This window comes from Macaca nemestrina, chromosome 2 (assembly GCF_043159975.1).
Source record: "Macaca nemestrina isolate mMacNem1 chromosome 2, mMacNem.hap1, whole genome shotgun sequence".
NCBI classification, from domain to species: Eukaryota; Metazoa; Chordata; class Mammalia; order Primates; family Cercopithecidae; genus Macaca; species Macaca nemestrina.
Window position 1 is genome coordinate 42078674 of NC_092126.1, and position 26695 is coordinate 42105368.

Sequence of the window (26695 nt, forward strand, 5' to 3'; positions counted from 1 at the left end):
TTTAAACAAAGGAACAACCATCCCTATCTTTGTCCCAACTTCCTTGGAGAGGGAAGTCTATTCCCATGAAGTGGATGATTAGCAAGCCCCTGCTACGTAAGTTGACTCGGTCCTGTAGGTCCTCAGCTCAGAGTGGGATGTGGGGCCAGGCTGAGGAAGAGGAGAAGCCCCTGGTGACTCAGGGTTGCGAGAGACCCAGATCTGCAGGTGGGGGTAAGGTGGCATGGGAAATTCTCCTGGCAGTGTTGGCATGGATAGGTAACAGCTAGGAGAGTTACACAGGTGTAATTGCAGTGCTGAGCTGTTTAATTTGCTCCTGAAAGGAACAATAGTCGTGACCTAGTTAATTGAGACAGAGGTTATACATTTGGGCTTCCAGAGAGGCCCTTGGGGTTCAATGTGTCATTTTTTCTTGTGGGAAGATTTTGGAGGTTGCCCAGGGAATATTTTAGGAGACTTGGGAGTTTAGGGTCCGAAGTCTGTCCTCCCACCAGCTCTGTGATTTCGGGTCATGGTATCTGCGCATCAGAAGCTCCAGTGTCCTGACTAATATCTCGCGTGTGTGTGTAGAGAGGGGCGGCAGAGAACCTGCAGCTGGGTTTGCATCCCCGGGAGGTAAAAAAAGGCCCTGTCCTAGCCCCTCTCCTTGCTACCGAGGTAGTGTCTGGGGGCTTCCCGCCCTAGCCAGGCTAGCCACTGATCTCCCTCCATTAAAATTTCTGTTAAATGTTTCCCTGGCTCTCCCTGGGTTTCAGTTTCTATCCATGTCCTGTGGGCAAAAGTCATGTGGATTCCACCCCTGAGATGCCTCTCAGGCCCATTAAAACAAAACAAAACAAAACAAAACAAGCAAACAAACAAAAAACCCACATGTAAATTGGCTTGTTATATGCCAGACACTGTTCAAATCTCTTTGCAAATAAAATATATCTACTCTAAGTTGCTTACATGTATTAGATCCATTTAATCCTCACAAAACATCTATGAGGAGTAGTTAACCTCAATTTACAGATGAATAAACTGAGGCACAGAGAGTTTGCACGACTTGCCTTAACTTTACAGAACTAGGAAGCGGCAGAGCTGGGATTTTAATGCAGGCCCTGTGCCTCCGGAGCTTGGACACTCAACCACTTCACGCTCTGCCTTTCCTAATTGAGGGCCTGCTATTGCACTGGGCTCAGCTTCAGTGCATTCTGCCGGAGTTACTTCACATGACAGTCCTATTTTTTAAAAACTTGAAGTTATATAATGTACATATATTAACAAATATTCACAGGCCGGGCGCGGTGGCTTCTGCCTGTAATCCTCGCATTTTGGGAGGCCGAGGCAGGCAGATCACTTCAGGCCAGGAATCTGAGACCAGCCTGGTCAACACAGCAAAACCCGTCTCTACAAAAAAATACAAAAATTAGCCGTGCATGGTGGCACACGCCTGTAATCCCAGCTACTGGGGAGGCTAAGGCGGGAAAATCGCTTGAACCTGGGAGGCGGGGGTTGCGGTGAGCCAAGATCACCACTGCACTCCAGCCTGGGCATCACAGTGAGACTCTGTCTCAAAATAAATAAATAAAAAATAAAGACTCAGAGTATGTTTTGAAATATGGTAACTTTCAGTTCAAAAATGTCAAAAATCCTGTACTTTTCAAGGTGGCAGGCCCAGGGAATTGTCAGATATGGTTAACTCTACTTCTCCAGCCTAGAGGTACCAGGTAAGCTGATAAATACACACCCTCCATCCTTTGTCAGTCCTCGTGGGCATCACAGCCACACGCTGGAAATTCACAGAGTGATTTCTTTATTAATGCCCGGTTATGTTATCAGGTGCTATTAGAATTGAAAATCTTTTTTTATACCCTATAACAATGGCATCCAAGTGCTGGTTAAACGGTGGAACTTGCAGTAGTGTTCCAAAACTGAAGTGAATATCAGTAGCTTTGGACCAGAGGTGAGAGGTGCTAATACGCCACCAAGAAGCCTGAACAACCCCCGTGATGCAGGCTGCTGCCAACTTAGGAGCAAGCCCTCTGCAAATTTTGGATAGTGCTGAGAAAATGAAAAGCAGCATTAAAGCCAAAAGCCTGTTTCTGTAGTTATAGATTTATGTAAAATAGGAAACAATCCTCTCACTTTACATGTATTTCTTTGGGAAGATTAATCTCATATGAAGTGAATTTTGAATTAAATGTGACTGTCCTGTGTTAACTGGTATTCCTCACTCTTTTTTTTTTTTCTTACTACTGAGAGAATGGCTGCCAGATTAATTCTGCTCAGAGGATGATCATGTCACTCTCCTGCTCAAAAACCTCCTGTGGCTCCCCACTGTCCACTAAGATCAGCCCCAATATTCAAGCTGTTCAGTCAGAGTGGGACTGAATCTTCCCATGGGACCAGAGGTTCCTGAGGGTGGGGCCACAACTCCTACATTCCGTGCGCACTTATGCTAACAAGGCCGTACTTTTGAGTCCTCCATCAGAACTTAACTGTTGGGTGAGGCTTTTATGCACTGGGGGTGGAGGTGTGATGGAAGTTGCAATACCTGGGATGGGATGGGAACTTGCGGTGTTTCAAACATTTCTGCATGCCCAAGAAGATCAGTGCTTGGCACACAATAGATCTTCATTAAATATGTGTGTGATGAATGAATGGTCTTTATAAGACTCTTTACCTTTGAGTTTTCCAACCTCAGGGACAGAGACCAGGGCCACAACGGTGCAGGGGTCTACAGAATATTATGCAATTTTGGATTTTCATTTCCTTGTCCAGGCTAGGGAAATGATCCCTATAATAAAAAAAGCATTTCTTACATTTGTGTGAGGCAGGGTTTCTCAACATCATGACATTTTGGGTGGGATAATTATTTGTTGTGAGAACTTTCCTGTGCATAGCAGGATGTTTAGCAGTGTCCTTAGCCACTAACCAATAGGTGCTAATAGTGCCCTGCACCCAAGTTGTGAGATAAAATATGTCTCCAGATATCACTAAATATCTCTAGAGCTGGGGGTGGAATGAGCACTGAATGACCCCCCCAGTTGAGAACCCTGAAACTGGTCTAGGGCACCAGTTTTCAACTCCAGTTGCATATTAAAATCACCTGGGGGAGCCTTAAAAACATAAGTAATGGCCGGTGCAAAGGCTTCATGCCTGTAATCCCAGCATCCTGGAAGGCTGAGGCAGGAGGATTGCTTGAGTGCAGGAGTTCAAGACTAGCCTGGCCAACATGGTGAAACCCCATCTATACAAAAAAATACAAAAATTAGCCGGGCATTGTGGCACACACCTGTAGTCCCAGCTACTTGGGAGGCTGAGGCAGGAGGATTGCTTGAGCCTGGGGGGTGGAAGTTGCAGCGAGTCAGGATTGTGCCACTGCGTTCCAGCCCGGGCAGTGGAACGAGACACTGTCTCAAAAAACAAGTGAACATAGTAATGCCTGGTATTTTGAAACGTTTAGATGTAATTGATTGTAGGGAGTAGCCTGTGCATATGGAATTTTGAAAACTCTCCAAGTGGTTCTAACCTTTAGCCAGGTCTGAGAACTACTGGGCCAGTGCTTTGCGGGTTACAAGTTTCACAACCCATCTGTGCAGGAGGTGAGGCAGGTTCTTTTTGTGGTTTTCTGACTGGAGAAGTGAAGTCCAGAGGAGTGTGCTGTTGCCCTGTGAGTGTTGAAGTTGGGATTTTTACTCAGCTGGTCTGACTCCTAACTCTTGTCAAGGAGTAGGGCACAGTCTGGGCGGATTGTCAGATTCTCTAAAGCGGTCTTCCATGCGTCTTCCCTTTTCCAGTTGTTTTCCCTATTCACGATCTCTCACATCCTCACTCCTTCTGTTTGTTTGTGTTTCTTCAGGAAAAGGTGCAGCTAGCATTCCTCTACACTTTAGTGTGAACATGAGGCTGCTCTCTCTCTTTCAGGGGAATTGTAAGTTCTGCTTTATCTACAACAGTGAAAAGAAAGGGCTTATACCAGCCCAGCCCATAGATGGGGTGGATGGTCTGGGGGTGGTGACATCTCATGACATCTCTGAAATTAAATCCAATAGGTAATTACTTATGTTTAAGTAATTTTATGCTTTGGACTTAGAATTATGTCCAGTTCCATTTTGCTCACAGATAATGATGAAGCATCTCCGTGGTGTATAGACATCCTCTGTTGGTTGGATCTTTAGGGTGGAAGGTATCTTCTGCTTTTGTGGCACTCACTATACTTTGGCCACAATTAGATACATAACGTACTTGATACACACATAATTGAATGTCAGGCCACCCTCCCACCTCCCATTCTAGACCCAAGCCTGTGCCTCTGGAGAGAAACAAAGGTGAAACTTTGGGACTAAATATGAAGACATGGGGCCGAATTTATCCACTCTGCCCATGGGTGGCACCAGGAGAAGCTGGCCTCGGAAGCCCTGGAGGAAAACTGAGCACATTGGGCAGTGAAACTTCCCCCAAACAGACGTTTTGAACACAGATCACTTTATTGGCATGGCTTTGTTTTAAGAAAAGGAAAAGAGACAAAGCCAAGAGACAGACTCTGCTAACAGATGCCTGGGGGTGGCTGGACATTTTTGCCTCACGCTGTGCAAAGAGGGGGATCCTGGCCCACACATCCACACCGCTCATTCCTTGGGACAAGGCTGTCTGCCTGGGCCTCACTGCACCTTCTTGAATACTTGCTTGCAGACCACACCTTCCACTCTCATCTCCTGAAACAAAAGCAGATGTTGGTCATTGGCCAGAGCAGAGTCACACTTACGGCAGGAACTCTAAAAATACTCATTAGCTTTTATTTTTCCCCAAGAGTTGGTTTAAGTAACCAGTTGTTTGGAAAGACAGTTAAACTGTATGGTGGAGTGCTCTGCAGCACCCTACAGACAGAGCTGGCTGAGAGGAAGAGTTGTGGCTCAGAGCTGACCAACAGGACCCCTTGACGCTTCCCCTCCCTAATCACCTCCCGCTGACCCAGACTGAGATCATATCTTAGAGAAGCTTAGAGAATCCTTCTTGGCTTTGGCCTATACGATTTGGCATGGTGAATATATACATCATTTGAGAGCAAATGTTGGTTCTGTCACTTTCTAGATGTGCAATTTGGACATGTAATCTAATCTTTCAGAGTTCCCATGTCCTCATCTCTAAAATAAGGGCCATATTCCTATTCTGAGAGAAGAGAAAGAGCTATAGAATGCAAAAGGGCTTAGCTCACTGCTGATGCTGAAGGGATATAACTCCTCACCTCTTCCCTCTGATTAGATGATTGGGTCAGCCTAGACTTTGAAAATATATTGCTTGGTTTTTAAAGTCACTCAGGCATCTTTTCCAGGCCCTTGGAAGAGAAGCTTCAGAACAGAACCAAGGCCCAGCCATGGTGCCTTCTTACAAGGTCCATCTGGACCTCAACAATGACCAGGGCCTCTGGGGACCCAGCCTGACCCAGCCCAGGAACCTACCAGGTGCAGCTCGTCACCTTCGATCCACTGGGTCCAGCCACGCCCCTCCTTCTCGCCCTTCTGCACACACTGGAGCTTGTCTCCGTCCCAGCTTACTGTTGTCTGCCAAGCAAGAGACACATTTGTCAACCCGGGGCAAGCCGGGAGCTCCTGGGGGCTGGGGGAGGGGCAGCTCCCAAACTTGATAATCCAGGATGTGCTCATGTCAATTTCATTGTAGAAAATTTGCAGCCTAATACTCCCTGTCCACCACATGCTTTTATTAAAGTGTGTAAATCAGTTTTAAAATTTATGAAAACCTCCATAAATTTTATTTAAAAGGGTAATTAGGAGGGAAAAAGTCATTGGAGTGTTGCTGTCATTGCAAGCACTGAGAATGGGGCTGAGGTGGGGAGGAGGGCCTGAGGGCTGAGCACAGCCAGGTGTGGGGGGTGAAGGATGTTTTCCAGAATCTTATGGTGAAGGGCAGACTTCTCAGAGTACCCTGACCATCCCCAGACACTTCATTCACCTATTCATTGTTTCAACGTATGCTAAGTCCTGGGACACCAAAAAGACCCCATCCCTGCCCTCAAAGCGCTCTTCATCTTACAGGGAGAATGACCTTAGATATCAATAACCCAGTGAAGGTACAAATGGCAGCTGTTAGCTGCCTGCCTGCTCTGCCGGGCAGTCTCTGTGCTGTCTCTGAAGCCTCATGCCTGTCCACGTGAGCGTGGATTAGCATCTCCTTTTCACAGATCAGGTTCAGGGACTTGCCAAGTTCACCCATGTTGTTCAGTGGAAGAGCCAGGTCTGAACACAGATCTGTAGGGCTCTGAAGGCCCCCACCCCAATAGACTAAATTGTTTCTTGAAGGGTTCAGGGTCACCAGGGTTACCGACCAGAGGCTGTGGGAGCCCAGGTGAGAGTCCAGGAAGTGGGATTCCCTAGGGCTGGGCCCTAAGGGGAGAAGAATGGAGCTGAAGGAGAGGAAAGGAGGCACTGTGGAGAAAAGTTCCCAGTGGCCTATCACGGGGTGAAGGCCCGAGGTGGGACAGCAGGAAGTACGCTCAGGAGCTCATCAGGAGGGCACCAGGGAACTGAGGAGGAAGGGGAGGAAGATCCCACAGCCCAGCCTGGGCTTGGCAGAGCACAGATGAGCACTGTGACACCCTCTACCCCCCACATTTGGGCCCCCACATCTTCCCTGAGCACTGCGAGCCTTGCCATGTGCTGGGCAAGCTGAAGGGAAGACAGGCAGGAGGAGGAGGCCCAGCCCGTGTCCTGGGGAGATTTCAGTCTTAGTGGAGCAGGAAAGGTCCACCCAGCAACACGGGGCTGAAAAAAGTGTTGGAGTTCAGAGGCAAGGTGATCCTGCCACCCCAGCATAGCCATGAGTGTGCCCTAGACTGAGACACATGTCACAGACATGGGCACAGAGAAAGCGCAGTGGGCATCGCTCATATTTGGGGCTGCCCACCTTCTTTTGAATAGCCATCCCATATGGGGCAGTTCTGTTATGAGCCCGGCCTCCCCACAGTAGTGCTCAGCACTCTGTTTGCCCCTCGCTCACTGTGTGGCTCTCAGCAAATCCATCCCTTCTCAGCGCCCCTGTGCTCACATCTGTCACACAGGGACATTAACTCAGGCCTTGGATGTAGAGAGCTAACGTTCTAGGATCCTTGTGTTCCCTGCCATGCTCAGCTGAGTCAGGACAGTCAGTAACAGCCTGATAAAGGATTTGGGAGAGGAGACTTACGGGAGATGGGTGTGGCGGTAGTGGGGCCACTCCCCACAGGAGGACCTCCCCACCCCAGGCCTCCGTCCTGGCCTGCTGATCACTACTGCCCCCTGCTGTTGGGGTGAAGCCTGCAATGAGACACATGCACTAGGGAGGCAGGTGGAGCCACATGTGCTCCCCCAGCTTTGCATAGGAATAAGTCTGGCCTCTGCTCCAGAGAGAAATGGGGCATAAAAGGACTTGGGGGGCAGATCCTCTCCCTGATCCAGAAATTCACTCAGGGGACAGTCTAGTCCCAGGCCAGAGAGAAGGCAAAACATCGTGTGGTTAACGTGTGGTGAGACATGTCATGGGTAAGGACTACTCACGACCTCATGCCATAAATAAGACAGGACGCCCATTCACTTATCCGTGCTCCTTCCATGCCAGGCCTGTAGAGGGAAGTGGGGACCCAGAAATCAGTCCTCAGCTTCAAGAAGCTCTAAGAACACTTGGTTTCCTCATCAACTGATCTTCTCTTTGTGTGTTGAATCCAGGAGGCTACTGTGCATAAGAAGGGCTCCAGATTCACTCAGAGGCACAAGAGACAATTGCTTGTTTTCAGCTATGATATACATTTTTGCCTCTTCTGGAAATATTAGTCAGGAAATATAGTCATAGTCTTTGTATTGGAAAATTGTTTTAAAAAAAACACTAAAGAAGAAAATAAAAATGATACATGTAGTTTTGTTTATTTAGAGATGATTGCTCTAGGCCAGGCGTGGTGGCTCATACCTGTAATCCTAGCACTTTGGGAGGCCGAGGCGTGTGGATCACCTGAGGTCAGGAGTTCGAGACCAGCCTGACCAACAGGGTAAAACCCCATCTCTACTTCTCTACTGGAAATACAAAATTAGCTGGGCATGGTGATGCATGCCTGTAATTCCAGCTACTTGGGAAGCTAAGGCAGGAGAATTGCTTGAACCCAGGAGATGGAGGTTGCAGTGAGCCAAGATCATGTCATTGCACTCCAGCCTGGGCAACAAGAGCAAAGTTCTGTCTTAAAAAAAAAAAAAAAAAAGAAGATAATTGCTCTAACATTGTGTATATTACAATATATGGTAAATTTCCATCCACTCTTTTTTTTCTATCTATCTACATGTTTCTGTTTTATACAAAATTAGAATTGCATCATTTATGGTTTCCTATCCTCATTTCTTCATTTAATTGAAGCAATTTCCTATCTCAACAAATATTCTCCATAAGCATTATTTTAATTGCTACATAATATTCTAGGAAGTAGCTACACAGTGTGTGTGTGGCCCACCACGAAATGAAAATGAGGGGTCATTTGCTCAAAATCATTAAGAATTTTAAGCTGGTGACAGCAGAGCATTAAACCAAGTGAGGGGCCTTCTGAGCCCAGGGCCATGATGGACTGCCTTGGTCACAGGCCCATGAAACAGTCCCTGATAGTATTTGATTATACATACGTACTGTTATTTAGCCAATTACCTATTTTGGACATTTAAGTTATTTATTTATAATTCTGTGCTACTATAACTAAGACTTCTTTGTATACACAGTTTTGAACACATTGTTCCCTTGGAAGAAATTTCCAGAGGAGGAATTGTTGCATCAAAGAGTGTGCATATTTGAAAAGCTTTTGATGAGTATTGCCAGCTTTATCTCCAGAAAGCTCACACCTATTTACCTTCCAACACCAGGGTCAGAGAATGACCATGAGAGAGATGTTTATTAATGGTAAAGCCGGCTTTTGCTCCTGGGGCTACTGTGTCACCATTTCCAGATCGCTGGCATCTTTTAACAGGGGCCATCTGGATATAAACAATAACAATACCTTAGCCCAAAAGAATGACAGATGGCAGAATTTCAGGCAGCTTGACAGCTTGAGGGATAGAGAGAATAGAAGCCTGTTGGGGTGCAGAGGAGCCTTTCTGAGAGCCCTACAAACCAGGCCTCTTAAAGGGAAGGATCCCTATCACATGCATGCTACATCAGTCTCCAAGGAAGCCTTTCTTAACCCCAAGCTTCTGTTGACTCTGATAGTGGGTGAGTTGGACAAAGCAGAGATTATTCTTGTTTGTATTGGATGTAGAGGGGTGGCTGAGCTCAGAGAGGTTCCATGCCTTTCTCTGGTCACCTAGTAAATGAGAGAAAGAATCTGGGCTGGAACATGGGCTTTGCATGACTTGGTGCCCACTTGTTTCCCAGTCTCAGGTGCCCAGGAGATGGTGGCTAAAATCTTTGGGGGCTGCAGAAAAACACATGGACATTGTGCTAAGACTCTGAGCAGTCTCCTGGAGGAACACCATTAAGTTCATTCCAGCCATTGTGGGGGTATGGGTGCTGGGAGTCAGAAAGAGGTCTTAAAGGTTTCTGCCTATAAGAGGTCCCCACAGAGAAGTGCCCAGGCTGTCATGGCCTCAAAGGAGTTTCTACAAATGGGAGGGGCATTCTAGGCAGAGTGAATAAGGATGCAAGGGTAGGAGATGATGAGGGAGAAATGACAACAGTCGGTGCTGTAGATGACTATCCTGGAGTTAAGGAGAGGAGGAACTAGGTTGTTGGGGGGTGGTGGGGAGATGGGGCCAGAATATCAGACTGAAAAACCCAGACTGTGGCCTGGAGCATGTGTTCAGTGCCTGTCTTTGCTGCCTGTGCTGTTGGGTAGAACCATCCAGGAGGGCAGGTGGGCCAGGGAATTGGTCAGGCTGTCCTCTGGGTTAAAGAATCCTGGAAGCTCTCTTCCCATTTATACTTGGCTCCTGGTCCCTGCCCACTTCCTACTATACCACCTCAACCTATATCAGCTTGACCTAGTATCGGCAGCAAAGAACACGGTATCAGATAGAGCTGGGTCCTCTGTTCCCGACTATGTTGGATGACATTGGGCAACTGGATTAACCTTTCTGAGTCTCAGTGCCCTCAATTGCAAAAGAAGGCTAAACGATACCTACTGTGGTAGATTCTTCCACTGGTGACTCCCGAGTCACATGATATTCAAACCCCTGTGAAGTCTCCTCCTACATCACCTTGGTTTGGCCACGTGACTTGCTCTGGCTAGTGGGACATGAACAAGCATGATGGAAGCAGTGCCTTTATAAACACTTGCATGCTGGGGGCTTGTCCTCTTGGAACCCTCCCCTCTTGAAACCCAGCTGCTATATTTTAAGGCAGTCCAGGCTACTCTGCCAAAGAGGAAGGCCACAAGGGGAAGCCCTGGAGGATGGGAGAGAAGCCACTTGGAGAAGAGTTGAGGCGCCCCAACTGAGCTTTCAGCTGAACAAAGCCACAGGCAGCTGAACTGCGCAATTAACCAACAGAATCATGAGAATTATATGGTTGTTGTTTTAAAGTATTAAGTTTTGGGGTGGTTTGTTACATGGTATTAGATAAACAAAGCACCTACTTTACCAGGTTGTTCTGAGGATTCGAGAAAATAGAAAATGCATAGGGCTGGCATGTAGGAGGCACTAGGTAATGGTAACCATGATGCCCAGAGCTTAGATAAAGATGGGTTTGCTTGTCAATGTTGAACAACAATGAAAGCCTTTTTTTTTTTTTTTTTTTTTTTTTTTTAAGAGTTGGAGATTTGTGAAGCAGTGATTGACATGCTATTCAACATGGCCAAAGTTTTGGAAGCTCCTTCTCTTTCCAGGATACTCAGATCCATGAGGAGACCTGCAGGGGCTGCCTGCTGAGCACCAGGATGCCTGCTTCCTTTATATGTTAACTGGTCTTTGTTTAAGCAGAAGATCTGTTTGAAGACTCCCCATTGATAGCTGGGATGGCTCAGCAATGTGATTTCATTCTCCCACTCTCCCCATGTTCCCTTTTGGTGGGACTGGATTTTTCATTTTAAGCTTTTTATCTTGTGGGAATAAACTAGTTATTTCAAAGAGAATCTGATTTGTCATAAGAACAGAAAAAGGAGGTGTGGAGCCAAGGAGGGGGACTATCACTTAAAAACCAATGACATGGAAAAGGAAGTAAGTGATGTTGGAAGATGAAAGCCTAACAAACAATGGTAATTCATTTTCTTGTGACACAAAGTGGAACTTATGAAAACAACTTTCCCAGGACCCAATAACTTATTCCACGACCTCCCTCTGAAGTCAGCAGCCAACCATCTTTGCTAGATCAGGAGCAGTGAACGTTTGGGGACAAGGATTCAGCCAGATCTGAAAGGGTCATTAAATGGTCATTTAATCTGGCTTCCTAGATTAATCCAATTAATCAGGGTCTAATGGAAGAATTTCAGGTAGGAATATATTCCTGATGCTTTTCAAGTCCCACAGAAAAGGCAGGTGGCTGTGGGGATGGGGTGAACATGGGTACAAACCAAGGGGGCTAGACAATGCTGCTTCTCCCAACCCCCATATGGGCTTTGGGACCACCTTAGAAATGAGGCCCAGATAATCCAAGAGTAAGGAGGAGGGATGGCCATTTTCAGCTCACCTCCTCACCAGAAATTTTCATCCCATACATCACCCAAAAGTCTGCAAATGGGCTGGAACCAGGGACGCCGGTTGGAAAGTGAAGCCAATCTAACTTTTCTATTAAAAACTAATGATAACCCCCATCACCTTGGCCTTGCCAGCAGTTTACCCAGAGAGACATGTGCCAACAAATGAATGAAGACAGCTTTGTACCACTAGGACAAGGGACTTTTACCTCAGAAGCCATTTTCCAGCTCCTCTGACCACTTAGAAACCCCAGCTGTCACTGCTGCATGGGACAGTGACACAAAAAGCCCAGCTCCCACAGGCAGCCTGAGTGGGTGTCTCCCAGGGATGTTTCAAGGCCCACTTGCCCCACTCAGGTGACTCACACTGGGAGTGCCAGACAATTCCCACTAAATGGAACCATCTCTTGGCAGTGACCTGCTATGACCTGCAAATGGTGGGAACTCTATTTGGTATCAAGAAACTTGTGACATTCATTAACACTCCCATGCCAAAACCCCACTCTCAAGAGCAGGGGATGATGGATCACTCACAGCCCTCCACCCGGCCCTAGTAGTCCCTCTGTTTACGGATCCTCCTCTGGAGGGCTGGGACTGAATTCTGTTGTCTCTGTGGTTCCAGAGCCAGGTTATAAGAGGTGAAGCTTTGCCCATGATGATACTGCCTGCAAAGGCCAGAGCCAGGACTGACACAGGTCTGACTCCAAAACCCATGCTCTTTAGATTTGGGGTAAAATTTCAAAACCAGACAGTGAGTAGATACTTTCTTTGCATAAAGTAAATTGCTAAAAGATGCAAATCCTGGAGTTTGATTTGAAAGTGTGCTTCTCCTTTTGAGGCTATGTGTGTTCCTGGGACAATTAGAGGGTTTTCAGCATCTGGTGCTTGTGTTAAATAAGTGATCAGGAGGGAAAAGTAGGGGAGACAACAGAGAACCTGCCAGGTGCCAGGTACTGTGCTAGGAGCTTTCCACAATGTTTCACTAAATCTTCAAGCTTTACAGCTGACAAAAATTAGGCTTCTATAAATAACCAGCCCATCACCAAGGGGTTAGGGCTTGAGCCATAACTTGAACCCAGTTCTCTCTGGCTAAAAAGTCCATGAGCTGCCCCTGAGGCCAGGCTGGTGAATGGGTGGGTAGTGGCTCCTCTTCTCTGGTCCAATCCTGGGGGGCTGGAATAATCTAAACTCAGCACATTCAAGAGGAAAAGCCAGTTTCACTCTAAAAGCAGACTAAAACTAAATTAATAAGGCCTTAAAATGTGAACAAGTAATTAGAGACATAATAGATGTTCAAAGCAACCACTATAAATAGTATAGCCACAAGGCTTTTGTGAGCATGAAAGAATGCAATTCTAATACCATGAAAAAGCTAACAGCAAATAGTACAATTCTTAAGACAAACAAAATGAGAAAATGTTAAGACTAATAACCTTGACATGTTATAGTTATTTTTCCTTAAACAATTCGGAAAGTTCCTAGAGTCAATTTAAACCATTGGAGTGCTCAAGGCCAAGGTTCTGGATAAGGAGGTGGGAACAGGACTGGAGAAGGTCACAGGGCCCTGTGGAACTACACTCATTCATCCCAGGGACCTAGCACTTAGGGTGGCCCTAAGGCTGGGATGGACAGAAGCTCTGCCACGGGGTAGCTCAGCCTGGAGAGAAGGCAATGACACCGCTGTGCTATACGCTGGGGTGGGTGACGGCCCCCGACCCAGCCTGGGGGGTCAGGGAAGGCTCCCTGGTGGGAGTCATAGCATTGCTGTCATTATCAGTCACCATCATCAACATCATAACAACATGTGTTGAGTACTCATTATGTGCTGGGCAGGGTACTAGGCAAAGTATGTGTCATACCAGTTGACTCCTGACAACCTCCTACAACAGGTATACTACTCATCATTTTACAAATGTGGAGACTGAGGCCTGAATTTCACCCAACCATGAAGTGGGGAGATGAGATTCGACTCTAGAGCTCATGCTCTTGATGACTGTGCTCTGCAGTTCCCTGATTTAAACTGACCCTTGACTGAGCAATAGGAATTCGCCACGTGGTTCTGTGCAAGGGAACAACATTCAGCAATCATGAGTTTCACGCCTCCAGTGCACCAGCTGTGGGTGCTGGAGAGAGGGAAGTAAGGTGAATGGCCTGCTCTTGAGGGCTCACAGACTATCTGAGAAGAAGGTAAGAAGACAGAGAGAATTCCAGCAGAATGGTAAGTGCTGGTAGACAAGTGCTGGAGGTTATGGAAGTCAGAAGGCAACTCGACAGCCTCTAAAAGGTAGAGACAGAGGCCCATCAGGGAAGGCTTCCTGGAAGAGGTAAGGCTAGAAGTAATGCTGGAAGTGATGCCAGAAAACACCACGGGAGTTAGCAAGGAGTAGAAAGAGGAGCCAGGCGCAGTGGCTCACACCTGTAATCCCAGCACTTTGGGAGGCTGAGGTGGATGGATCACCTGAGGTCAGGAGTTTGAGACCACCCAGACCAACATGGTGAAACCCTGTCTCTACCAAAAATACAAAATTAGCTGGGCGCGGTGGCACGTCCCTGTAATCCCAGCTACTTGGGATGCTGAGGCAGGAGAATTGCTTGAACCTGGGAGGCAGAGGTCGCAGCGAGCTGAGATCATGCAATTGCACTCCAGCCTGGAAAACAAGAGTGAAACTCTGTCTCAAAAAAAAAAAAAAAAAAAAAGAGTGGAAAGAGGAAAAAAGGAACAAAGGAGTCCCAGGCAAAGGGAACAAGCACAGGCAGTTGCAGGAAAATCAGGGACAGCAGGGGCTGCATGAGGGAAGCTTCTACATAGGTTTTGCCCAGCTTAACTTGTGGATGACCCTCCCCATGAAGGCTGACCCTGTACCTCCAACCCAGAATTTACTGAGGAGATTGCTCACAGCCTCTCTTCTTCCTCACAGTATGTCTTCATGCTCCAGCTGGCCAAACCTGGTGCCATGGAAAATCCAGCGTAGCCAGTGCTGGATCTGCTACCTGGGGCCAGTACAAGGAGTTGGTGTGTTATCAGTTCCATCAGCACAGGCAGGGGGGTGGAAATGGGGAGTAGGGTGGGAGAATAAGAATTAGAGAGGGGACATCCTGTCAGAGAGTGCTTAGGAGGGGCACTGAAGGCCTCACCCCTTCTATGGGAATCTCTGGCCTTTATTTTATATATGTGTGTGTGTGTGTGTGTGTGTATATATATATATATATTTCAAGGCAAATAGAAATAAATGGCTCCCAGAAGATAAGAGGGGCTAGATCAGTAACCAGGTAACCAGGGAAGAGTGAGCATGTCAGGATCTCTTGACGAAGAACTCCTTGGGGTCTGGGATCCTCTTATTCACTGCAGGACACCAGCCCCCATGTTAGAATCCGTGGCAGAGAAAATGTGCATTGCCATTTGTTGAATGAATGAATAGCAGAAAACATTCTGGTGGCACTCTTGCATTGAACACCATGCTTTCTCCAGGCAATGTGGCTGTTTCTTCCTCACAGGTAAGCCTTATAGAAAGGGGCCAGCCATCAGAGTGATTTGACCCTGAGTCTCTAGGGCTCAGAGTGCTTAGGCTCTATACTCAAAGGTGCGCAACTAGGAACAGTATAAGACATGGTTTAAATCCCCTCTGCCCAGCTCTGAGCCCACGGTCTGCCTAATGTTCCCATGTGAACATTTTGCTGGCATGAATATTATGGTCATTGAATATCACCTGGTAGGCTGCGGGCCTGGTCTGGCCCAGCCATGGGACAGATGCCTGACTGCCAAGCTGGGCATTCAGGAGGGACCCAGTGATAGCCTTGGGTAGAGGCAGACCTGAACTGCAGGTTCCCACCTCTTTCTTGCTAGGTGACCAAAGCAATTTACTCCACCTCTCTGAGCCTTCACTTCCTCATCTGCAAAATGAGGCTAGTGAGCCCAGCCACAGAGCAGAGCCATCCGGATGAAATGAAACAAGGGGTTTCAAGGACCTATGTCAGTGCAGCACACACAAAATGCTCAGTAAGCAATAATTCCTGTCCACTCTTGGCCTAGTCCAGTTTGTTCCCTGTTCCCTGTGAGCGTGGAGGGGCAGGTGCCTTTTTAGGCCAGCCTCCACCCTCATAATCCTGCTAGCTCTTCTCTGGTTTGCCAGGTATCCCTTCATACATGTGACCACCCCCAGAATTGGTCTTCTGGAGGTCACAGATCAGTGTGAGAGGATGAATAATAACAGTTCATACTGATGGGGCAGTGGCATGGTGGGTCTTCTCACACACCGTTCACCTAATCCTCACCACAAAGCAGGTATCCCCTATTTCATAATTATCCCCACTTCACAGACAAGTAAAGTCACAGAGAAGTGAAGTAACTTGCATAAGGTCACCCACTTTGTAAGGGAGAGAAACGAGATCCCAACGATGACAGTCTGGGCTGGTCCGGCTGGTCTAGCTCTGGAGTCGAACCAGTTACAGCTCTGTCAGACTGAGTCATTTCCTTCATGTATAATATAGGAAGAATTTTGGCATCTTTATCATAGAATTATTGTGAGGATTAAAAGAATTAATGCATGGAAAGTGCTTAGAAGAATTTTTGGCACATGGAATACCTAACAAACATGAGCTATTATTAAATGGCAATTGCATCTTGCAGTGATACGGTCAATGACTACATTTAGATTTCTGAGGTTCTGCTATTTTCACTTAACATTCATTTAATGAACACATTGGAGACCACTGAGCCCATGATGGTGTGGCTGCTGCTGTGTAGAATCTCAGACACATTAACTAGCATCACAGGTGCCCTAAAAGCAGCACCTGAAGAGAGAGGCTGCAAGGCAAAGGAAGGGCACGGTGGTGGGATGGGGAATCAGGATGGGATGAACAGAGCAGATAAGCCTGGGCAGGGTCTTGACCAGTGGGTAATTCTCCTCCCAGAGGAAGAGGCAAAGAAATACCTCAGGGAAGTGAGTAGAGGGATGCAAAGAGGATGGCAAGTGAAGGCTCCGACAAATGGCGGGATGGGGCCAAGCATAAGGAGTGAGGGAGAGACAGGCAGGGCCATGATCTGAAGAGCCTGAGTGCCATCTGGCTTTTACCCATCAGCACTGGGAAGCCCTTGGGAATTCTGAGTTGGGGAGTAGCATGATCAGATTCCCTTTTTAAAAAGGGAGGGATGGGCTGAAGTGTTGAGCATGGTAAAATGGAGATCAACGTGAAGATACTGCAGTAATTAAATGAAATAATCCACGGAAAGCGCTGAGCCTGGCACATAGTAAGCATGAGAGATGTTAATTGTTATTATTATTACTGGCATGAGATATTCAGAGCAGTGGGAATGAAGAAAAACAGGAAGAGACGTTAAGAAGCAGAATCTATGAAACTTGGTGACTGAATGCCTATAAAAAGTTTTCATTTATCTTCATAGTGATCATTTACATGGCTACGTAGTGGTCTATGCAATTAAAAAGCCACAGTCTTTCTAACCACCCATAGTTATTTGATATTTAGGTATACCAGCAGGAGATAGCCTGTTCTATAAACCATACAAAGTAGGGAATCAGAGGCATCCGAAGTCAGATCACAAGTCTGGGGTTAACCAGTAATGTGAATCTGGGCAGGACTTTTGGCTCCATGTCTGTAAAATGGGAGAGTGGCACCTCCTATCCAGGATTGTTAGGAGATTAAATAAACATAAAGTGACAGGACAGGGCCTACCACATAGTAGGCCCTGAGATATGTGGGTTGTTGAGAATTACTATCACAGAGTGACTAACAGATACTTTTGTACAAATAGAATGATTTTCCTGGAACATAATCCCATAAGTGGGATCCCTGAGTCAAAGAGTAAGATGATTTTCTGATTTATTGCACATTATGAGAAGATTATTATTATTATTATTTTCATTTTCTGAGTGCAGGGCCAGTTCCACTGTAAAGCTGGCAAAGGTAGGTTTTGGAGCCTGGGTTCCATGCCATCCCCACCTTCACACCCATCTTGTTTATACCATTCTTTCCCAGAGTACTCCTATGCTATCCTTGGACCCTCAGTTCAGGAATGACAGAGGGAAGAAAGAGGGAAAGGGTGGCAAGAGGAAGGAAGAAAGGAAGAACTTATTAATCCCTGTATTAAAGGTAGCTGGCACCCTATGGTGCTTGCGTTCTTGGAAACTACCTGCCACGTTGTGAGGAAGCCCAGGCAGCCAGCAGAGAGTGAGTGTGGGCTAGCCATCTGTAAAGTGGATCCTCTACCTCCCCAGTGGCATGGCAGGCAGCAGGGACAAGGCATCCCCACTGCGCCCTGCCCAAATTGCAGATTTGTGAGCAAAACAAATATTGTTGCGTTAGGGTACTAAGTTTCAGAGTGGTTTGTTACACAGCAACAGGAAATGGAAATAATTCATTACCACATTTAATTATCACATAACTCCATTAGGTGGGTATTACCCTTAGCTCCTTTTACAAATGAGCACATTGAAGCTCAGAGGGATAAAGTACCCTTGCCAAGGAAACAGCTGGACGGCGGAACCAGGATTCAAATTCAGGTCCATCTCAAAGTCAAAGCTCCTAATTGCTCTGTTGCACCTCACACGTGTCCAACTGCAAACACTATTGGTATCACTTACTTGGACCCTCAGTTGCAAACCACTGTCCCCAGGCAGTCTTCATCCCCCACTACCCTGATCCTGGAATGGAGCTCCACCTACCTATTCTCATTCATCCCCTAGAACTAGGCACCTTTTACCCCAGCACAGGTTTATTACATTGAATCATGATGAGAAAAATCACAGGAAACTAGGCACAGGCCAGCCGGCTTCCTTGTTTTTCTTTGTTAGTAGTTACCAAAAGCATGGTCCTTGAACCAACAGCATCAGCATCATCTGGGAACCTGTTAGAAAAACAAGTTCTCAAGCCTCAACCCAGACTTTCAGAATGAGAAACTCTAGGGGTAAGGCATGCTCAAATTTGAGAACTACTACTCTAACATGTGGGCCTTAATGCTTGATCTCTGGAGTTTGAATGTCTTAGGATGTTTTCAGATGCAAGTGACAGGAAACCAATTCACATAGCTTAGGGGGAAAGAAAAAAATGTATTGGTTAAAGTACATGGTAAATCTAGGAATGGTGTGTCAGGAACTCTAGTAACCCTCTAATGTTGCATTCTCTCTGTCTCTATTGGCCTCATCGTTTATTTTCCTTCAATTGGATTTTTCCATGCAGCCAAAGAAGGCGGGGTAAGGGGACTGGCCTCAGAGAACTCGAAGCTTACATCGTAACAGCTCATCAACCTTTAAGGGAATAGAACTCACCTGTCTCTCAGGGTTCCTAAATTAACTCCCAGGAAATGGTGACTGGCCCAGCTTGGGTCACATACACAAGTATGTGACAGGCCATGGGGCACTGTGATCACTCTGGCAGAAGGTGCTCGTCCCAGAAAAGACAGTGTACTATGATTTGCAGTCCCACCAGGACCCAAAAGGTTGAGAAGGAGTAATTCCCACCATAAAGAAAACGGTGCTTCTCTTGGGTGGAGGGTGGAGAAGCAATGTTGGTCAGAAAAACAAACAGCTGTAATTCATTCAGTAAACACCTGGCCATCATAAGTGATTATGCCATGCCCCTCCGTCTCGGGTATCACAGGCCCTGGACCTGTTCTGCACATAGTATTGTGGCTTCCTAAGCCCCTGTGCCCAGCACTATCCCTATGGTCCTCAGCTTTGCTTTGTGAGACACGCTGAGCAGCAATTATGATGCCCATTTTGCAGATATGAAAACAAAGGCAGTGTGTCTAATCATTTAAGGTCGCTGTCAGATAATTGAGAAGAATTCAAATAGATGTTCTGACTCTAATACCAGTGCTCCTTTCACTCATTCTAGGCCTTGTCAAAACTGCCTGGGTTTACCTTCAGACTGTGAGAAGGCTCAAAATAAGGAATTGAGGTGCTGGCCTTCAGCAAAGCTCTGTGGGAGACCTTGGGGTAGAGAGCTTTATAAACAGACTAATTAGAATTCTTCCTCTGCCACCAGCTAGCCCAAGGGTGACCTTGGGCTAAAAAAGCACTTCACTTCTTTGAGCCTCAGATTCGCATCTGTGAAATGTGTGTAATGATACTTACTGAACAGCATTTGTTGTGGGGACCAAAGGAGAAAAAGTACAAAAAGCAATTGGGGCAGGCATGGCACTTAGTAAAGATTTAGTACATGTTATTTTCCTTTGTTCCTGCCTAACAAAACCCAAAACCCAACAAAGCAGTGTGATTTTTGAAAGCTACTTTGTGAATTTTATTTGGGTTGCTTTAATTCTTCTTTTTGTAATCCTCAAAAGCACGCTGCTGACACCGATTTCAAAGGTCGGAGAACTTTAGCTAAGACATGAAAGAGATCCTGTGTTTCTAGCCTGGAAAGGGCCCAGCTGAATGCCAGGTGCCTGATCTGGGCAGGGGCAGCTCTCAGAGGCTCCCAAATCCAACGGCATTCTCCGTGCTGCAGCCCAGGGAGTTAATTTAGCCAGTGGCATTGTGTGTGTGTTTTCTTTTTAACAAATCAAAAAATATCTTTAATGGGTCAAGAATAGGATCAGAAACCTGGCAAGAGTTTAAACCAAAGTGTCAACAGTGCTTTGGAGGATTTCATGTATTACCATATATAATTAGATGGATGGATGGATGGATGGAGAAATAGAAGGATGTAAGTAAGGAAGTCCAGGGAGGGAAGGGAAGGAAACATAGCTGGTTAAAAAAGAACTTAGAAAATCTGTAAGTGCTGATATGGAAAAATGCGTAAGAAATATCACTGAGTTAAAAAAATATGTAGAGAAGTGGATTCCTTTTTTCTTTTCCTTTCTTTCTTTCGGTTTTAGATAGAGACACTGACCAACTGCCCAATCAATAGATAGATCCCTTATAAGTCTGAGGAAGATTTCTGGACAGATCCACCAAGTGGGAATCAGGCTAAGTGGGGGAAGGGGCCCTTTTCAACCCATACTTTCTTGTGCTATTTGAATATTTTCCTTTTATAATAAAAACAAAGCGACAGAGGGGCGGAGGGCTGGGAGCAGAAGGCAGGCCCTGTGGAGGGGTCATCCTAAGTTCAACGCTGGATATGAAGTTGAGGCTTCAGCCACGGGGGGAGGCTTCAGTCACTCCAGTTCCCGGAGTGAACAAAGCCATCTCCTCCAGGAAAAACCTGACCTGGACACGGGGATGACACATGGCCCCTCTGCCACCCCCGCAGAGCCAGGCTCACGGCTGTGATTCCTGGCCGAGGCTCAGTCTTCTCCCACAAAACTTGCTCATGCTGGGGGGACTTCGAGACAAAGAACCAAATCATTCTGAGGGACTCCCTTGCTCAGGAGTGAGAAAACACTATCTGAAGTCAGAGCACCTTCCCTTTCTCAAGAGCTCCCACCCTGCCAAAGCACATATGTGCTATATTCAACAAATGCTGCTGCTTCCTCGCTGGGCCTGATCGCACATTTTTATGGACAAAGGCATGCAAGGAAGCAATGGAGAAAAGCCCTGTGTCTGCTCAGCTGAGCCCAGACTTTATATATCTCTATCAAAATAGCGCCTGCTGTTTGTGGTCCCATAACATCTGATTAGATCAGACTGGAAATGTGAGCCTAGTGATGCAGAGCTGCCCAGAACTGAGTCCCTCCACCCCTCCACCTGGGGAGAGAGCACAGAGCTATTTCAGGTGGTTCTGGGCATGGATTGCAATGTCCACAGGACTCGGGTGATGGGCCAAACTGGCCCTCTACGTGCCCATGGCCCTCTACACCTAATTTTACAGTTTTTCCTTTTTTTTTTTTTTTTTTTTTTGTAGAGATACAGGAACACAGTGTGTTTCTTTACTCCAGAGCAGTGATTCTTAAGCTTTAGTTGCATCAGAACCACCTGGAAGGCTTATTGAAACACAGATAGCTGGCCCCACTCCCGGAGTGTCTGATTCAGTAGGCCAGGGGTGTGGCCAGAGAATTTGTATTTCTAAGAGGTTCCCTGTGACGCTGCTGCTGCTGCTGTCTCTGCTTTGGGACCCACAGCTCTAAAGGAACCCACAGTGCAGACAGTGACAAATGGCCATTTGATCCTTGACTTCAGGTAACAGGATGGGCTGAAGACTGGGGTAAACTAGGAAATGTAACATCTAGAGGGAGCAGCTGCAGCATATTCCAGGGGTCCACGCAGTGCAGGAATAAACGGGTGCCCAGTGTTTCCAGGGCCCTTCTTTTTCTTGTTGTTTTTGTTAAGAACAGCCAGAAACATGGATTTTTCTGTGAAATCTTATAATCTTTGGCAGTTATTGGCAACTGACTCTGAAGTTTTTCAAACATTGTACAGGCCAAACAAAACACATCTGCAGGCTGGGCTTCACCCTCTGGCTGCAGTTCTAGAATACAGATAAGGTTCCCATGGAAAAGAGGCAGGATCAGAGATCTCTGAGCCACTGAGAGCCTCTGCCCTTTGGGGAGGGATGTCAGCCTGGTCACACCTCTCCCAGCAAGGACTCACAGACGCCTGTCAGGGTCACATCAAGTCTCCCTGCCGGGTTCTCCTGGCTCTCTTCTCTCCCAGCTGCATCTCACACTCCAGCCATGCTGAAGTCTTTGCGGACAGCCCCTCTCTCACCTCAGAAACTCCCTCCCAGCCAGGCTTTTCTGACCCCGGGCCTTTGTACATGTGGCTCCTGCTTACCGAAAAGCTCTTATCCTTTTCTCCACATCTGCCCTAATTAGTCCTTTAAGGCCCCTCTCAGCTGTCACCTCCTCTGTGACTTTCCCTGACCACTGCTTTCCTACTCCCAGCTGTGTGCTCCCCAGCCCACCATGCTCCCATCATGCATTGGGCTGTAATGGCCTGAAGATGTGCCTGTCTCCTCCACTGGCCTGGGTGTCCAGAAGGCCTTGTTGCCTCTGTGACCCCAGGGCCAAGTGCAGGGTCTAGTGTGGGACGGCTCTTGGCTTTGGCCTTTCTTTCAACCCGTTTCTGTTTGCCTGGCTACTTCCTGTCTATCCTTTAAGCCACAGTTCAGATTCCACTTCCTGTGGGAGCCTTCCCTGACCTCTCAGACCAAGCAGGGAGTGCTTCTCTGCCTGTATCAGCACAGTGTCCACTACATCATGATTGGCTGCTTCAGGCCACCTCCCCCTTACACTGAACTCCATGAGGGCAGGAATCGTGTGTGATTTGACTCATTGACACAGGGGTTGCAAAGATAGTGGAAGCACCATGAGATGCTTGTGGCGTCCAGAGAGGAATGGAAAAAAGAGATGAATGACCGATCCCAAGTGAGAATGGGACTCCTGTAATATGCTGGGAACAAACTCCTGTGGGCCACTGCTCCTGGCTTGTGGGTACCCAGTGTGTGAGGCAGAGGGGGGTAGCAGTGAAAGTTATCTTTGGCAACCACCTTGTCCAGGACCCCTGGCAGCCCTCAGAGAGCTCAGCTGGTGGCCTCTGGGCACCCAGCTCCCCTCCATTAACAAGTCTCAGGCTGACAGCCACTCTAATTCTATCATCCTACCCCCATCCAGCCATGTCCTTCCGGCAGTCCAAAGCAGCACACCACCCAGCAGGCAGCCCACAAGGAAGGGCTTTTCTGCACTGCATGGGGCTAGAGGAAGGCTAGAGCAGAGCAGAGGGGCTGTTCCATCTCCCAACAGGCCACAACAGGTGAGTGAATGGCTGTCTACTTGAGAGTGGGCATCCCTGAGTCCTGAGGCAGTGACAGTAACCATGCATCCCAGACCAGTTTCACTGGATTCATCCAGTGGCTGAATCTCCACAGTCTGCTCAACTACTGCTTGATGCTTGATTGACGCTGATGCTGTATTGAGAAGAAAAGGTGGCCCTTGTCCTTTCCTTTGTATCCAAAACCCTCCCTTCAACCTCCCTGCTTTATTTAAAATGAAGCACAGAAGTCACATCTTCCAGAAATCCTTCTGGGATCCCCTTCTCTGGGTAGTCCCAATCCCCTCACTCGCACCCTGTGCTTCTCTTTGCCACACTGTGTTGAGTGTTGGTGTGCCTGCCTCCACTGCAAAGACTTTGCGTTCCTGGACATCAGGGCCTGTGACATGCTCTGCTGTCCTGTGCCTGCCGTGGTGACCAGCCTGTGAGGGAAGCAGTATGTTCAGTGCAGTGGTTAACTCAAATCCTCCCTCTGCACTTCCCCAAGGTCACATAGCAAGAAATCTTGCCATGGTTTTCTTATCTGTAAAATGAGACTGGAAAGGGTGTTGTGAAGATTAAGTCAGCTAATGTAACGTTTGAATAGCATCTGGCATGACAGTAAGCACTTGATGAGTACTATATTTGCTAGTATTATTAGGTGATCAATAAATGTTTCATGCGTTAAAGGATGAGGAAAGGAAGGAAAGAGCGAAGATAATTAGTACAAGCCAGCACATGCCAGATTTGTGGTGACCCAAAATAAAGGTTCGATGTGATCTGTGAGTTCCACAATAGTGAGTGGGGTAAGGATTATTCTTAAGGGGCAAAGTTCTATGAGGTGTGCCAGGGAGCAGGTCTTAGGCAGTAATGAGAGAGGCAGATCCCATCTGAAGGTCTCCTTTCCTATTGTGAGTCTTTCCTTTCTCAAGAGTCCTTGAGATTTTTAAAGGCATAACCTGACATTTCCCTACAACAATGGTGCTTTCTCCCATTAGTGGTCCTTCCAAGGCCACTCCCTGCTGACTACCCCCTCTTTCCCATCATTCCAAACAGCAGACTCAGATACCAGTCCTGACTGCCTTCAGATGAATAGACAAGGTGGGGGAATGAGTCATCCAGGCTCCAGACACCTATTCCCAGACATGGGCATCCCTTCAACTACAATCCTAACAGACCTCAGCTATCTTGTTTCTGCACAGACTACCAGCAGAGAAGCTGGCAGAAAGCAGGAGTGTGGGCTTCAACATCAGAAGGCCCAGGGCTCAAGTCTCATCTCTTACAAGTCTCTTCCTCTCTCTGAACCTCAGTCACTGCATAACATGGGGTTACTTATCCCTCCCTCACTGTGCTGTGCTGTAAGATGACTAGCACAGTGCTGGACACACAGCAGACCAGCGGTAAAGACCCTTGAAAATGGTGGGAGGGGATGGGTGAGGACCCCATCAATAAGCAAGGCGGCTCCTGGGATCAACATAAGCCAGTTCTGAACCCAAGACTATAAAAAGGAGAACAAGAGTACCTTGACCTCCCAGCAACCAGATAATGCTGATGGAGGCCTGGGGCTGGCCTTCCGGAGTCTGCTGTGGCAGTACTAATTGCAATGTCCTGGGTCAGGAGCTTCTCACCCTTGTGGGAGGTCTTGGCCCTCCCCCTTCCCCCACTGCTGTTTCCTCTGGCCTGGGCTGGAGGGGCACTGACTTACTGACTAGGTGTCAGCCCTAAAGTTCAAAGAATGCTCAGCAGGCATTGGATGACAGGGTGGGGAAGGGGATGGCCAGGAGCCAAATCCCAGCTCTGGGGCAAGGATGGGCAGATCAGAGGGCTTCCAGCAGAGATCAAGGTGCCCCCAGCTTCCTGGAGTGACTTCACACTAGGTCATATTGAAAGTTTATACTTCAAAGGGGTTACTTGTGTTTCTTTTTTCTTTCCTCCTTTCTTTCCTTTTACCCTCCACCAGCCCATAGCCAGCCAGAGAACAGCATCAACAGACCTGCTTTGAACTCCAGCCTCTCCCTAGCTGTGCTACTCTGGACATGTTACTTCATCTCTTTGAGACTGTTTCTTCATCTATAAAATGGGCATATTCATATCTCCCTCAAAGGCTGTGTGAGGCTTAGGTGAAGTCATGTGCATAAAGCACCGGGCAGAGTGCCTGAACGCAGTGGAGACACAGCACATGGCAGCCTTCATAACCATCACCTTCCAGTGCAGATAGAGCAGGATGCTTCATGAGTTGGTGCTGCCCACCATGGGGGCTGAGAGGGGGAAGTGTTTTCAGTCCCTCAGGCCCTTGCCCCCTCTCGGATGAGCTAGCCCAGCCCTTGGTCAGGCCCCCTGGGCAGGAGACACTGGGTGCACGCGAATCCTCACCATGCACTTGCGGTCATCTATGCCTGTCAGATCCTCCTCAAACTCCTTCCCAACCTGGAAGTCCATGATGTAGTTCCTAAAAGTGCTCAGCGTGCGGATGATCATATGGTCACCGTCCTGCACGATCTCTTTGTCTGGCTTCAGCAAGTTGGCGATTTTGCGTAAGGCCACATTGACGTCTGCGGGTGGGGAGCGGGGAGAGCGAGCGGCAGAGAGTTGGCAGGAAAACTCAAGAGAACCGTTCCCAAGGTAGCGGGACCCCAGGAGCCCCCTCCGCCCGCAAACACTGTTAGGGTTCCCGCTGGCTTTGCTCTGTCTCTGCGCACAGCCTGCCTGTGCCTCCCCGCGCCGCCCCCAACAAAGTTTTCTGCTCTTATGTCAGCCGTTTAAAAACAAAAACTAGCAAACCAAGCCACAGATTTACTAATGAAATTACCCACGTCCAGGGCCAAAAAGCAGACATTTGCCACCGGTTAACCTAACAACCCCAAATTCTCCAATCCGCAGCCTAGGGGCCGCCATGGGAGCAGTGGCCGAAGACGCCCTTTCTAGCGTCCGGGGGTACCGGACCGCGGCTCGCCGGGGCGGAGGCAGGCAGGCGGCGGCTCGGTAGGGCTCTAGGGAGCGGCCCGGAGCTGCTCGGCCGGGCACCCAGGGCGCAGCGGGCAGCGCTTACCCAGCGCGCGCAGGTACTCCTCGAAATTCTCGTTGGCCAACATCTTCCAGTACCCAGTGAAGTCGACGGGCATTTCGCGGAGTGACTGGAGCCAGTTGGCCACGAGCGGGCGGGACGGCTGGAGACTCTGCCTGGACAGCGGCTGCCGGTGCTACGCGGGTGGTGGGCGGCCCGGAAATGAGCGCCCTTCGGGGACAGGGGGCTCTGCGGGGCGGCGACAGCTGGATTCCGAGCGCGCACAAAGCCTGCGGGAGGATCCATTGTAGCGGTCGCCCCTCCCCGCTTAGCGAGGGCGGGCGCAGGGGCGGGGGATGTCCAAGGGTCAGGTTTGTCCAGGCCGCGCCACTTTCGTTTCTGACGTTCAGTTCG

At 47.9% G+C, this 26695-nt stretch overlaps 1 protein-coding gene across 1 annotated transcript; it reads right to left on the reverse strand.

Moving 5' to 3' along the window:
• Positions 1 to 4453: 4453 nt before the first annotated feature.
• Positions 4454 to 26602, reverse strand: LOC105469959 (retinol binding protein 1). The gene is given in 5 exon segments (XM_011721610.3): positions 4454 to 4700; positions 5445 to 5546; positions 25651 to 25829; positions 26327 to 26453; positions 26456 to 26602. Coding segments are annotated over 5 exon segments (594 nt in total). The 5' UTR covers positions 26588 to 26602; the 3' UTR covers positions 4454 to 4646.
• Between the last annotated feature and the right edge of the window lie 93 nt (positions 26603 to 26695).